This window comes from Helicoverpa zea, chromosome 23 (assembly GCF_022581195.2).
Source record: "Helicoverpa zea isolate HzStark_Cry1AcR chromosome 23, ilHelZeax1.1, whole genome shotgun sequence".
NCBI lineage: Eukaryota > Metazoa > Arthropoda > Insecta > Lepidoptera > Noctuidae > Helicoverpa > Helicoverpa zea.
The window spans coordinates 9,600,661-9,615,980 of NC_061474.1; the positions used below are offsets into that span (position 1 = coordinate 9,600,661).

At 35.1% G+C, this 15,320-nt stretch overlaps 1 protein-coding gene across 1 annotated transcript; it reads left to right on the forward strand.

The window, feature by feature from the left end:
* The first annotated feature begins 8,727 nt into the window (after nt 1-8,727).
* LOC124642123 lies at nt 8,728-13,187 on the forward strand. Its single transcript, XM_047180438.1, has 2 exons — nt 8,728-9,202; nt 12,874-13,187. Exons 1-2 carry the CDS (start codon nt 8,728-8,730, stop codon nt 13,185-13,187), a joined length of 789 nt encoding a protein of 262 aa, XP_047036394.1.
* The last annotated feature ends 2,133 nt before the right edge of the window (nt 13,188-15,320 follow it).

Genomic DNA, 15,320 nt, shown 5'->3' on the forward strand with positions numbered 1-15,320 from the left:
ATTTCTCATCAATTTAATACTTGCAAAGACTGGGTTACTGAAAAAAAATTGATCGCGTGACTAGCCTTTTCAACAATGTTAGGGTCGCTTTTCAGCCTAACTAGATGCGACTGAGTATCAGTGTTTTCAAGGAGCAACTGTCTCCCAATAATCCTTGTTAAAACTGGTTGGCAGACTTTCTGGATTCTGTATAGACAACAGACGCGTGTCGGCGTCTCAAAGAGACGTCAGTAACCCCAGCGGGGCCCAGCAGGGCCAAGGTCTGCCAGGGCTGCGGGATTGTTCGAAAGAGTTACCGCGGCCCTGGTCCATAAAAGGCCTACGACGTAGCACTACGGTTTTAAGTCAGTAAGAGTCTGACACTCCCTTACTGCTGCTAACCGTGCACAGGGGGTGGGGTCATTTGATGATTCTTGACGATGTTAAAAAAAAGACTTTCTGGATTCTGCCAAAGATGACACCCTGACGAATGACGGCCGGGACCCACCAATTTCAAGAGTCTTCCGACTTCCGACACAGAGGAACTTCTTTTGACAAAGATGGTTATGTATCCACGGACCAATCGCGCCAAGGGTTGCTTAATCTAATCGATACATGCAATTTTTATGTAGCCACAAGCCCCATCAAATACCTAAAATACCATCAAAAATAAACCTTACACAAACAAGACCATTTTCCACTCCAAAAGTCTTATCACCCAAATTTCCATACAAAGTACCATCGAGGTACATATTGTAGCAACTAGGTTATGTACCTATGCTGCAGCGGCTCGAAGCCTTCAACTGTAGGTAATACCTTCGTGAAAGGGTAATGTGGCTTGCAGACATTGACTGATTGCTTTTTCATGTATGCAGGCGATTTTGTACAGAAACGATAAAAGAATTTGCTGTAAATGGTTAATAGGGAAATAGGTTGAATGTTTTTTTTTTATTTAGGAAAAAACCTGAAGTAATTATAATTATAAGATAGTTTGCAGTTATAGGTATCTATGTCGGTTTATTTATTAAAACTTTAACTAGTTACTAAATGAGCAGATAGCATCGCCACTATCAGATAATTTACTCTAAAAAATATATCAAAATTTACGATAGGATAACTTTCCGAATACCAAGTCTCTTATTCCAAGAAAAATACTAGGAATTACAACGAAAACAGAATAAAGTGCATACCCTAAACTTGAAAACAGCGGCATCTATCTTCACGAGTAAGAACTACGTGCTTAGAATTTCAGGCCACTATATAGCATACTACACAGAGCCCCATTGTGTACCCAGGGGCGCAGAGTTTATTATTGCGATCCTTGTATATTAGGTTTTATCCAACAAGATATTTAAGAACAGTTACCTCGTATACTTTGACTAAAACTAACGAATACTCATTATCAAATATTATTTAACCATGATATAAGCTTGATATCCATCAGTCAAATAAGATAAATAGGTTGTTGAAATCCTCCACTATGCAACATTAACGCTAAGTGCCTACCTAAACTAAACTTTGGCACTAAAATACTTACGTTAAACTTACTGCCAATTCATCAAGTTAAACTCAATGACACGGCTATCGAATTAACTTTAGACACAAAAGAAAAGAATTAAGAAGTAATTAGCAAAGACAATGCGTCCATCATATGAATTTATTGCTCATTAGCTCGTTACTAAATGACAATACCAAACAAATGCTACGATTGGCAGAACACGATACTTTGGAAATATACGGGGAGGTATTGCGTGAAATGTCGTCACTTGATATCAGATCAATAGATGACCATATTTTTTCCATATTTGAAAAAATGTGGAAAAGTTAGTCGCACTCAAATGTGTATTAAATGGTGTAACGGATCTCGTTAGTGTTTAATTGACGCTAAACCTGTCACCTCATTTGGCAGTCATTTTGAGTAGTTAAGAATGAAGGAACCGTGCTCACTGAAAGGAAGTCAGATAGACAGTCGCCTCATGCTCAGCTGCATTTGATAGGATGCTGTAATTTTCTTTAGTCTTGTAAAATGACGTGACGCTAACAACGTCGTAGTCATTCTAGTCTTAGCTAAAATATTATGGAAGTAAAAAATAGCCTTATTATTTCTATAAACGTTTTTCGCATTGACTTCTCGTCTGGCTTGCTCGACAATTCTGTCTGTATGGTTTGAAGAACCGATTCTATACAAAATAATGAAAACACTACTAACTCAGTGCATTTATATATTATATTAATCGTGCGTAAATAGTAAAATTTCGACCCGTATAATTCAATCCACATTCACTTTCCTAAGTCCACGCATATCAGGTAATTATCGAATAACTATGGAAGTGTAACAACTTCCGTCGCCGCAGCGTTTTGCACGAACAAATACATAAGTATGTACGTTTTACGCACGATTGTACTACAAACGTACTGAACACTTCAGTTGAAAAACTGAAGGAACTTTGCATGTTTCCGTATTTTATTCATTAGCTGTGTTATTACAATTGTAAATCTAATCTAAATTAAACCATCAAATCAATCCACTAACGTCCATTCTTCCACAAGATGTTTTCCTTCACCTTTATACTGTCCTAAGTATCAAAGATATCCTACTCTATAGTATTATAATAAAGAGGAAACCTTTTTTTTTTGGTTGTACCCTAAGGACGCCAAAACTACGGAACCAATTTTAAAATTTCTTTCACTGTTGAAAAGCTACGCTGTCCCCTAGTAACATAGGCTATATTTTGTCCAGGTACGGGAAGATTTTTTTCAGGAAACCAGATGACACAGCTATTAGTACCTACGTATAACTTGGGTAAGTCAAATATTGATACTCGCCTGACCTGGACTTGAAAGGCCATGTGGACCATATATAGACCATAAGTTGGTCAATTTTATGAACTTACTAGGTACGTACGTGGGTATTTTTTCAGCAATTGGATAAAAACACAGGAAAATCATAGAATCGTAGATACTGTCAGTTCATTGATACTGAATAGAATATTTTATTCACAAAACTTAGTAGCATTTAAATAAATGCACATACTCTGCAGTTAAATACCGTGACAATATTCAGTTGTAATGCAATTACACAGATTTACGACTGCTGGTCATCTTAACTCAGCTTTAACTGTTTTGTTAATCTTTTGTATTAACGCTAGACACGCACTCAGGGTTCCGTAGATAATTTCTTTTGATTTGTCGGTAATGTGCAAATGTTTGACAAAATAACAAAGATAAAGATAAAACGTTAAGCATTTTTTTCTGTTTGTGATTGTTTTAATCAACGTCATCAGCGTATTTAACAACTGCTTTCTGCTAAAATAAAAACATCCATAAACTAGCCATTCGCGGCGTATTTACAGTATATACATGGCTAGTACGCAAGCGTGTGAAACTAGTCGCGAATAGATTGGAATTCACTTTTTATACAAAGTCTTCCGATGTATATAGCAGCAGTACGCAAATACTCGCATATATTTTGTAGTGGCCAAAGTAACTTGCTTTGTTCCATAATATACAGTGCTAGTCCGCATGCAAACTAATCGTGTATACATGGGAATAGGCGCGAAAAACTTTACGATTCCAATCTATTCGCGAGCAGTTGCATGCTCGCCATTTTGATTAAAACACGACCTAGCATTTAATTTAAATATTAATAATTCTCGTTCAATTAAAAAACATTGTATTAAAAATTGAAGTTAGTGACGAAAACGAATCGCTGCAAAACCGACTCTACGTAGTCTTGTCTGCCCTACCCCTAGAGTGCAATTCAAAACCGCGTAGGCGCGGAGGGGCGAGGCGGCCTGCGAGCTGAGGCGCAGGTAGTTTTAACGCCCGCCGACGCGGCTGAGGCTGGTCGGCAGAGCCGGCCAGCAAGCCGAAGCTGCGATGGTGAGCGTGAAAACCATCTGCGACGATAAGCTCGCATGGGACCGCCGGAGCCCCGCAGCACCGGAGCCGTGACAGAAGCGATGCTTGCTGTATGTTGCTTGCTTACATTTTAAACGTACTGAGTTAAAAAATTAGAAGCTAATGAAATATATTTTATGATGTCATTTAATAGTATTTTAGAAGTTTACTGTTAGAATGCCTGCTACAAATTTAGATGCTAAAAAATAACCATCATGCTGAGTTGTATTTAGAGTGGTTTACTTAGAAGATAACTAGTGGCTAAGATAGTATTATTTAGATGCTCGTTAATTGTTGTATAAATAAATAAATAAATTGTGGCTGACTTAATAATTTAGAAGGCAACATACATTTTTGGGGACGAATGATGATATTAAAAAGAAGCCTGTTTAATTAGCATTTTTAATAAATAAACTCAGATTCAAAAGCCATTTTTATTTATTGCTTTACCTAATATTAATTTTGTATAGTTAAATTTGACCGTGTATAAATTGGAAAGATGCATGTGCACGTCTAAGCTACGAATTATACGCGAGCAGTACGCAAAATTCGTGTATACTTTGAAATCACAAATTAAAAAACAGCATTACAAAATATCAGCGAGCAGTTTCCTATGGATGCGTTTTGGCTATGTACACTCTGTAAATACGCCCATTCGCGTATAATCGCCTGCCATTTATTTTAAAAAATATCAGCTAGAGCGTTTTCAGAATTTTTCGCTCAGTTTTGAATGCTGAAAGAACCCGAGCGGAAAATGAGCTTTTCAGAAAACGCAACTCCATCTCCCGAGCCTTTTTCCCAACACTGTTGCGGTCGGCTTCCAGTCTAACTGGATTTAACTGAGTACCAGTGCTTTACAAGGAGCGACTGCCTATCTGACCTCCTCAACCCAGTTACCCGGGCAACCCGATATCCCTTTGGTTTCTCCCCTTGGTTAGAAAACGCTACTATAAGGCATTTATCTTATATTCATATACGCAACAGAGCCCTAATAGTATTGTTCCCTCCGTCAATTAATTACAGGTTCTTTAAAAGGCCTCTTGTAATGCACTACGATGTCATTAGTAGTTTGATATAATCGTTCTTGGTTATACTAACAACTATATTGGAAATGCTCTTAAGATTCGTATTGATTAGATAACTTAATCAATAAAAAGAAAAATATATTGCATAATTTTATGTGTAGACATACTAATATTTTAAAGCTAAAGAGTATAATATATTTATCTGCTTGAACGCTCCAATCACAGAAATTACTGGACAGATTTAAAAATATTTCGAGTAAATGTTTTTATCTGGTCGTTTGAGCCTACATCCTTCGTCAGGATCTAGACAATATGTATGCCCAATATTAATTAAATCGAGTCAATAGTTTTAGCGTAAAAGCACCACAGACAGACAGGTACCTATTTTAGTAATTGTAATATGAATAGAATTTATTTTTAGGAGCTATTACATTTGGTAGGAATTAAATGAAAGCTTATCTCAAGCTCTTGTACTTAGGTACTCCTTATACGATAGTCGGCCACCACCAGTAAATACGGCGCTTCGTAACTGCCCGATTTTGCTACTAAGTGTAGGTCATCGACCCATCTAGTACGTACACTAACAAAGCCATATTTGGCTACGCTATATTATGTTCGCAGTGCCCTAGTTAGGACTTAATCAATTCAGCCCCTTTCTTATCGTACACTGCAGTTCATTTATGAGGCCACCTACCTATATGAATTTACATGAGAACTAAAAAAAGGAAGTTTATGTACCTAAGTTTGCATGGTTACGGTAATTTTAAATCACTTGTATGGGGCTAATGTGAAAATTATATCTTTAAATAATAGGATAGATATCATTATAAATAGATATATCAATAAATGGATAGAATATAGGGAACGGCCGCAAAAGAGCTATCGCGGTCATTAAGCACAGCCCCCAGATGAAAAAAAATGGATTGTAGTAGAAGTTGGCAAACTGGATAAACATCTGGATGGTGCACAAGACAGACAGACAGAATATTTTGTGAATCGAAATAGGCTATTTACAAACCAAGATAAAAATGTTAAAAATTAAATCTAAAATGATATAATTATGTGGGAACAAATAAGTTCTCACAAGATGCAGTAAAACAAGCGGGAAACTGCATAGTAAAAGTACATGAAATCGCACTATTTTATAGCCTACGTTTATGTTTACTATCTAGCATTACTGATAAGTTTAACTGCATCAACGTTTAGTTTTAACTGCATCATTATAACTCTAGATCTAGAAAATCTCATATAATTATTTTGAAATATAGTATTTTTGTACCCATAAGCAAAAATAATCCTAAACAGTCTTGTTCGATAAATGGCCTATCGAACACTTAAATTGAGAGGTCGAGGAAAAGATAAAACGATGAGGTAATGTTTAAAGTAAAATTTTATAAAACTTAAGTATGTCTATAACAGTAAAGATACGTAAAATGTTGAAATGTTATCATTAGTAAAGCTAATAGATCACGTGAGTATCTAACCTAAGTTTATTAAACTTAAATTAAATGTATGATTGATAGTATGTAATCACGTAAACGGGTAATCGAGTTACTACACAGTAATTTTTATCATAAATAGAATTTTCATTAACAATTCACTTATATAACAATCTTACAGTTTAGTACTCAATATAATAAAAAAAACTTTTTTAAATCTATCAAAAACTAAGTCATCTATCAAAACTGCTTGTAAACAAAAACCAATTACCCAATGACACGACAAGTTTTCCAATAATTTTCCACAAACTACGAACACCTAATGATCGACGTATCCATCAATCTTATTTAGAAAATCCCATCAAAATCGATTCATGAGTTTTCGATATCATCCCCATCACTTTCATTGAAGATTAGTTAAGCACTTAGTATTATCACACAACCAGTATTACCAAAGAGTATGGAAGTGACGGGGAAACTGGGTTTTTTAGGTCAGATAGATAGTCGCTCTATGTAAAATACTGATACTTAACTGTATACGGTTAGACTGGAAGCTGGTCCCAACATAATTGGAAAATGGCTAGACAAATAACAATCATTGATCAAACATGTCTTAAGAGCATTCTCATCATCATTACAGCCTTAAGACGGATGCTGCTGAACAAAGGCCTCCCCATAGATTTTTAATGAATACTAGTTATTTAGAATACTTGCTGTAATTTTTTATAACATGAGTATTAAAACGGTATCCAGTCATGTTATTTTTAACCTCGAGGTAACTCGAAAAGACCTTAAAAGTTTCCAAAAAAACCAGTTGGATGCGGCCTGCATTCAGTACCTACCTGCAACAACTTTTGTCAGATTGTCTGAACATCTCTTTAACATCAACTTTTATATTGTCCCACTGCTGGGCACAGGCTTCCTCTTATACAAAGAAGGATTTGGCGCTAATCACCACGCTTGCTCACGCTGACACACACTCATACTACTGATTTTGTGATTTCAGACTTTATAGTCCAGATTCCTTGAGATGTTTTCCTTCACCTAGCATTAGTCAGTGATGCTCAAGATATGTATAAGAAATTAGAAAGTACATATACGTAAAAACTTAGAAAAGTTGCATTGATACTTGCCTGATCTGTAATCGAACCCACGCACTCATACTTACTACGATGGTGCTTTACCCACTAGACCACTACGATATGGTCTCCTCTCGAGTAGTTAATAGATAGATGTTCTTAAGATAATGCTTTTTAATTACTATCACAGTGTAAATAATGAAAGGAGATAAGCAGTGATTGTATAGTGTATGCGTCATTATGACGACACGATTTACTCGATTGTGAAGAAAAAAGGAGGGTAATGATTTTCAAATACTTGTTGTGACGTGTATAATGGTATGGTATAGAATGGTGCTGTTTTCTTCAAATGCCTTTGTAAGTAATTTAAAGTGTCTTAAATCTTTGTCATCGTTCAACAACATACATTTGCTAAATTGGGTAAAAATATTTTTACACCCTAAATTATATTATGTAAAAACAATCCTTACTAAATCACGAGTTTGAAGTTTTTGGAAAAATAAAAATCATCATCCTTAATACCTGTCTGATTTTGGTTCAATACCTCGCAATTTGCCAAAAGTCAATGGGGCGATTAATAGAAAAACATTTTTGAAACTGCTTTTGAACTCTTTACATGGTCTAGTAAGTCTGTTGACCACAGCTCTATCCATTCGTATTCCTCAGTCGAATGGTTGGCATCTGCCTGTAGTAACCACCTTGCATTTCCGAGATTAATTTCTTTGCTCAGTGATAAAAAGCTTAAAATCGAATTCAAAATCTAGCTTTGGCGTTACCTGTATATACCTACTACCTAGAAAAAAGTGCGTGAACTAAGACTTTTATAAATTGCTCCCCTAAAATAACGAACCAACTTCTGAATCCACTGATTAAGTGATCACAAACCAAAATGCCTAATAAACATGTTCAACCAACATAACAATTTGTGACAAGATGATGACATTTCACCATCCTATCAGATCTCCTGCCATCGCGATAACAACTACAAATTACCCACAATCAATAGGAGAAATTGTCGTAAACTATTAACGGAAGAAGCCACGCGAAAACGGACAAGTTTTTCATTTCATACACATTTCGTTTACATCGGAATTGAAACCAAAGGAAGCTCGAAGGCCCGGCCGACCGTGAACTGACTGGAAAAACGCAACTTTATACCAACACATGTATAAATATAACGTCTACGGGCGACAGTAATTCAGTTTTGCGCGACCGCTTGATGCAAAATGGTGGTACATAGGGTGACGCTCTAAGGAAAGTGAAGTGTTCTGTGTTGTGTAATCAGTGAACTAATTGACAATCAATATGTATTACCAGACTTTAGTGCTGTGCTGCGTGGCCCTAGCCTCGGCCAACGAATACCAGGACGCTTTGAAAAAACTGTGGAGTAAAAACAGTGATTCCCAAATCGATGTCACCAGTGCTTCAATAGTTATTAAACCTTCCAGTTTCGAAACGAGGGATGCAAGAATCCCTTACACATACAAGCGGTATGCCTTCAAGCCTCGCGCTATTCCTCTAAGGACTGAAGCGCCCCAAGTGGAAAGAAATGTGTATTACGCCGATGTCAAGAATAAAAGCAATATACTTTTCCCTGGTAATTATATCCCAATTGCCAAAGAGAAAAGTAATTTGACGGATGATGGCCAGTTCCAAGTTAGAGCAATACCCTTGATCAGGAGAGATGAGTTCGAGAGGCGGTCGTTGGATGTCGAGGAACCGATTATTGAGAAGCCTGAGGGATTCTCAGAGGCGACCATCTCAAGGAGATCACTATCTTGTAAGTATGATTAAGATAATCTAACCTACATTGTATTTATGATAGTTTTTGATGCCTAGAATATAAATTTCACTTAGATAATCAATCAGATCATTAACATTATCACTTTCGTTATCTAAATCATTTTATGTTTTCTATGTATAACCATAAGTATTTCAATTTATCAATTACCTAAAACGTCTGATATTGCTATCATCACTCATCAGCAAACTCTTACAAAGTGTACTTCTTAATTATACGTTACAGTGTTAATTGAGTTTCCATCTTTATCAATCTTTACAACTCATTCAAGTATGTAAATAGACAAATCAACAACATTACGATTAACATCAACACTGCCTAATTTGAATCGATATTTTTTGCATACGACTCCAATTACTTCAAATATAGAAGATTTATTATCGAAACTATCAAATGGTATCGTGTAGAATCGAGTAATTTCATCACGCAATACTTCATTAATACGTAAGTTAGTATCAATGAACTGATGTTGCATGTTAAATAAAAGACAAACGGTTGCAGTTATAGATGTCATTGCAATGTTCTAGAAAATTAGGATTTTCCAGTAATTTCTCTTGGGGCCTGAGGATTTGTTTTCAAACCTTGTCCCAGTATTAGCTTCAAAATTATCGTCACAGCCATCAAACGTGCATTGCTCAACCTCTGCCTCCCCAAATTTGGGGAGATTTGCCCATACTCACATTATTAAAAGCGAGTATTATTAAAAGCATCGGCGGTATTTTTTTTCCATTTTCAGCAGTTTCGACAACCACATCATTATGCATGGATTGATTAACTTAATTATCATCAAAATAGGTCGTGATTTCATTATGCAAATATTGCGTTATAACACCTACTTTTGATTCCGGAAAAGTTTAATGAAATTCATAAAGTTAATTGCTCATTAGGAAATGTATGATTTTTGCACCACTTGTAATTCCTCTACTAATAAGGAAGTTTGTCATGTTTCGTGACTTCCTTTTATTTACAGTTTTTAATTGCGAATGTTAATTGATTGTTTAGGTTCGATGACTGTTCAACTATTTTCAGCGCCTATCGTGGATACTGAAATTATGTATTGAATAATATTTGTCTATCAGCCTTTGACACAAATCTGTCAAAAGTGCAATTTTGGGGGTATCAATTCATGTGAAACGGAAGTCAACTTTTTTGTCATTATTTCTAAGGGGCACTCGTTGTAAGGTACCATTTTCTTGACCCATTTCTAATCAATATAGCCTTTACGCTCTATTTATTTTCTGGATCTAAAAGTTTAATTATTGTAATTAAAATATTCTACTATCGTTCATTAGCATCTATCGTTTAACTTCAATCGATTTTCAGTTCAAAAGCTTCAGAGCTTTTGTTTTCAGCATCATTTTACAAAACCGTAGCTTTCACTCATATTTCATTAAATATTTCCAAAACCTCTTAAACTACAACAAACAATACATCAATAACAATTCATTGTTTCCAATTGTTTTTCAATCTATATTGATCATAAATAATTTTCGAAACATTTTCATTTATTTTCACTTTCTTAGAAGTTTCGTACGATCCCAAAATTCTCAGAATTAGTGATTATCACATTTTCTCTTTTTCAAAATTGGGGAGGTCTTTGCCAAGAAATACGTTGGTAGGCCGTAACGAGACCCCGTAACGTAACGTTTTGTGCTTTACGGTATACGGTTCTGATATACTTTTACGTGTATCGTAGTCAACAAGCGGAAATGATTGCCAGTTACAATATTGATGAAATTCAGTTCGGCGAGAGTTATTGCTAGTTAGTCGTAGCACATTGTGGATAAAGACAGAAGTTCCAATGTATATGGTGGATGATGCATACAATGTTGATAAAGTCAAGTCTTCATTCTTATTTGCATTCTTTAAAATCAATAAACCCCCTAACCCACTAAATTTAATTTAGGCTTTTGAGACATCATGCCGTAGTCTATACAAAGGAACTCTTTGTAGTTGTTGTCTGTACCAAGGCGCTTTGTTTATCCTATTTGTTGCAGCTGCTAATTCTTTCTGAAATTATTTCGGTAGTTTTAGTATCATTACGGTTTAAAGGAGACTTGCGTTTAACTGTGGGCAATAATCTGATATGATGATCGAGATCAACGTTGAAGTTATTACTTTAACACTTGTTTACATATAAAATATTTCAGTCATCTGGAAAAAGGCTCAGAGGATGATGAGTCATCTATCCGTCCATCACTTTTGATATCATCCTATCAATAAGTGTTTGCTTTGCTTGCTTAAAGTGGATTTTCTGTTTCAAACATCCATATATTGTATTCAGTCGACGGTGAATTTGTAACGGTTGGTAATGATAGTGGTATTATTGTGACCGTTTCTCTATTATTGACTGAGCAGGGCATTAAGTGCACTGGACTGATAGAAAGGGATCAATTCAATGAGGGGATCAATTTTGAAGTTGATGACATGAATTTATTTCTGATAGAAAAGTTTTAATTTCATTTTGAGGAATACATTTTAAACGGATTTGATAATCAAATTGGAATTAAATAAAAAAGTCAGCATATACCGACCAATAATCTGTATTAATTTCTTCATTATGTGTATATCACGATATCTTCCATTCATTTTTAATAATCAGATTTTTATTACACCTCAATACCAGTTTATCACGCTTTATTACCTAATCCATCAATAAATAAAGATCAGCATCGAATCACATTATCTTTATTTCATCAAGCGTTATAGATCCATATATTATCTGCCACACAATAAATAAGTTTCGCTTCATGAGTCACTTGATTGATTTCATGGTAGATCTACATGCATGTACCCATATTCGCAAAATAAATAAATTTGAATTTGAATTTAGATGTTATTGAAACCTATTAGCATATAAATGGTGTAATTGAAATCTGTCAACGATATGAGACAGAATCATCACAGAGACAAATCAATCAGAGAAAAACCTGAATATATGAATAAGACCAACAGTACAAGTTTAACTATAAATGGACTTAATTCAGAAGAAGAAAATTTCAAAGCTGTTTATGGTAATTTAGATAAACATTATCCAATACGACCTAGACAATCGAAGAAATATACTCTAAAAGAAGCTATTAAAGTCATAGACAACATTGAACAACATGAACAATCAAACACTCCTTGTCAAGGACAAAGACAGATTACACGAAACCGTCAAACTTTCCTAACAAGAATGTGCGTTTACTGTGATAAAGATAATAATTTAAGTATAATACGCTGAAACTGCTCACAATTACGCTGTTAATCATTAAGACACGCATGCTATACGTAATCTGACTCATCTGACGTTTCACGCTAACGCAGTTGTAATAGGTTGTTAGCCTGAACTGAGGAAAATGATTGTGTTTCTGTCAGGTGATAATTATTGGCTTGCCTAACAGACTACTGGGAGTGATGATAGTATCGTCAACTCTAGTTTTAATGATTAGAATAACCTTACTGATGGAATTTACAGCTCCTAAAAAAAGAGGCACCACTGAGAGTTTGGCGCTAATTATTTAACCAAATATAAAAAAAATAAGAGAATATACTGACGTAAGCTTCCACTAAAGAGATAAGGAAGTCCATTACAACATCCAGGAAATCCTTTTCCACGAAAGTCATAATTCATAAAAAAATAAAACAAATCTTTTCTCTCTTTCCAGACATAATGGGTGAGGATGAAGATGAAGAGGACGAATTCGAGGATGATGATGATGGAGATTTTGAAGAAGAAGACGTCGGCAGCATCAAAGGGCAAGAAGAAGAAAGACATAAAAACAAGAGAAAGAAGAAGCTCAAGCCTAAAAAGCTGAAAAAATACATGCTACCACTACTATTGGCGTACAAGATGAAATATTTTGCTTTAGTACCAGTGATGATTGCAGGACTAGTCCTTCTGATAGGAGCCACAGGTCTAGCAGGATTCTTCTTTGCATTATTTGCAGCAGTCATGGGATTACAGAAGGGAGGATATTAGACAAAAGACCAATGACACCGGCTTCGAATCTGGAAACAACGAAAACGAATCAGAAACCGATTGAGATTTCACAACAAAATTCTACTAACAGGGTTGTAATTTTTTTGGAGTTGAATCTCAAATTATCGACCTCGATGGTGTGAAAGATATTAGTGAAGTGGAGTGAGGATCAGTTTTTGAAGTCGGTTGTAATGAAAATAAAGTCGACGACTCGCAGTTGCCATTCAGTCTAAGTAAGCATTCATCTGGAATCCATCCCTGCTAGTCTGTTGTCGAAAACAAAGAAAATCCACCGATAGTTAATTGGCAGATTTTTCTGTTCCCTATAATTTTCCTGTTTTTCGTACAAAACTTGGACTATTGAATTTCTGTATTTAATTTTTTAATACAATTTCTGTTAAGGCTCGCGCAAGTGTAAATATAGTTAAGTGGTAGTATTAAGTTATTTATTTATTTATTGTTAGTACGAATAGATAATGTAGTTACCAATTATAACGTAGACGAATGTATCGCTAACAATGACAATATAATTATACGCAAGTGCTTTGATGTTTTTTGATTTTTATTTATTGGATTAAGATGAAATGGTTTTAAGATAATACAAGAACATACTTGATCGACGTCATGTAAGCCACTGAAGACAATATAGGGCTGAATAAACTTGCTAACAACTTGAAGGCTGATGGAAATATTATGTAAATAAAAGTAATATTTGTAATAATCCCAATAGATTTGGGAAAATGTTATGTGGATGATGATAAGAATGGATGAAGTGCGAAAAAGGACAATACTTACAGATAAAAGTAGCATAAATTGATTTCCATAAAATAGCAGCTTTCCAAAAGAAGTGTAAAATGATGGGCGACTGTAATAAAATATTGCCAAGATGATCTCACATTTAAAGAAATGTTCAGTATTAGAAAAAATGGTAGCAATAAATAAATAATTGACAGGAGAAATTACTAGAGAACCGCAGCTTAAGCTATGCTCCATTTAACTTCGCATCATTTTCGAAACTCTTCTGTTTTGTGGTTTTAAAAATAATAGTGAATCCGAGTAATTGACAGATCTTTAAAAAAAAAATTATACTCTAAGTACCGACTGTGAGGATGTAACATTTGATCTAAAAACGATGTTTTCTTGATACATAATTACAGGTCAAACCTCCTTTCCTGAAGTCGGTTAAAAAGAACATAAAATATTCACTATTCAGGCCTAAACATTCTTTAACAAAACTGTATCCCCGATTAGCGCCATCTGTGGTAACACGTAAGAACGTTGTCTGACGTTAGTCGGAACTTAACTTACTAAAAATATAGAAACTCAAAAAAACACTGCAATTGAAGATGTCTATATATGTGTATATTAAGTATTGTCAATTGAGATAAAACTTGACATAGGGATAGGTTTGGTACCTGGAGATAAATATTTTTATTCTGATGCGGAACGTTCCCTGGGGGTGCAGTCAAGATCCCGAGCGTAATTAAGTCAAAACGCTGATTAAAAACTCAAATTCAATAACGTTTATTCAAATTAGGCTGATAAATGAGCACTTTTCGAATGTCATAAACAAAAGACAGCCCCCAAAAGGCCCGCCCTTCACCACTTCCTATTTGCTCTGGGAAGTAGAAGAAGCGCATACCATACGGCCAGACGTGGATGACAAAATCGAGAAATGGTGATGATTTAACGATCTGGTCAAATTAACATGAACATTTCATGAAACGCGACCATTTCATGAAATGCTCGAGGTTTTCATGAAGTGGTCAAATCTACGATATGACTACGACATATACACCTATATACTTTATACAGCTTCTGAGTTTGAGGTCTTCAGTTTAATTTCCAGGTTATACAATGTTATTGGGTTTCTGTTAGATTTGTTTGAAATACATACCTTAGCCCTTTGATCGTCCTTTGCTGCACAGTGATCTGAAAGCAGACAGTAACATATTTGTAAGTTTTTCTTATTTTCTTAAACCAGGATACAAAACAAAACCAGTAGCAATAAGAAAACTAGACCCAAAGCTTTCCCTTACACTTGAATTAGCGTATAATTACTTAGAAATACACATAGAGAGTCATTAAAACTCCACGCATGATAGACCATTATGTTCCCATTAAACGCTATAT

What these genes read in the sequence shown, in the direction of transcription:
- LOC124642123 (XM_047180438.1), top strand. Translation starts at nt 8,728, where the DNA reads ATGTATTACCAGACTTTAGTGCTGTGCTGCGTGGCCCTAGCCTCGGCC. An exon ending in CTCAAGGAGATCACTATCTT is followed by an intron (nt 9,203 to 12,873) that starts GTAAGTATGATT and finishes CTCTCTTTCCAG; the next exon opens with ACATAATGGGTGAGGATGAA.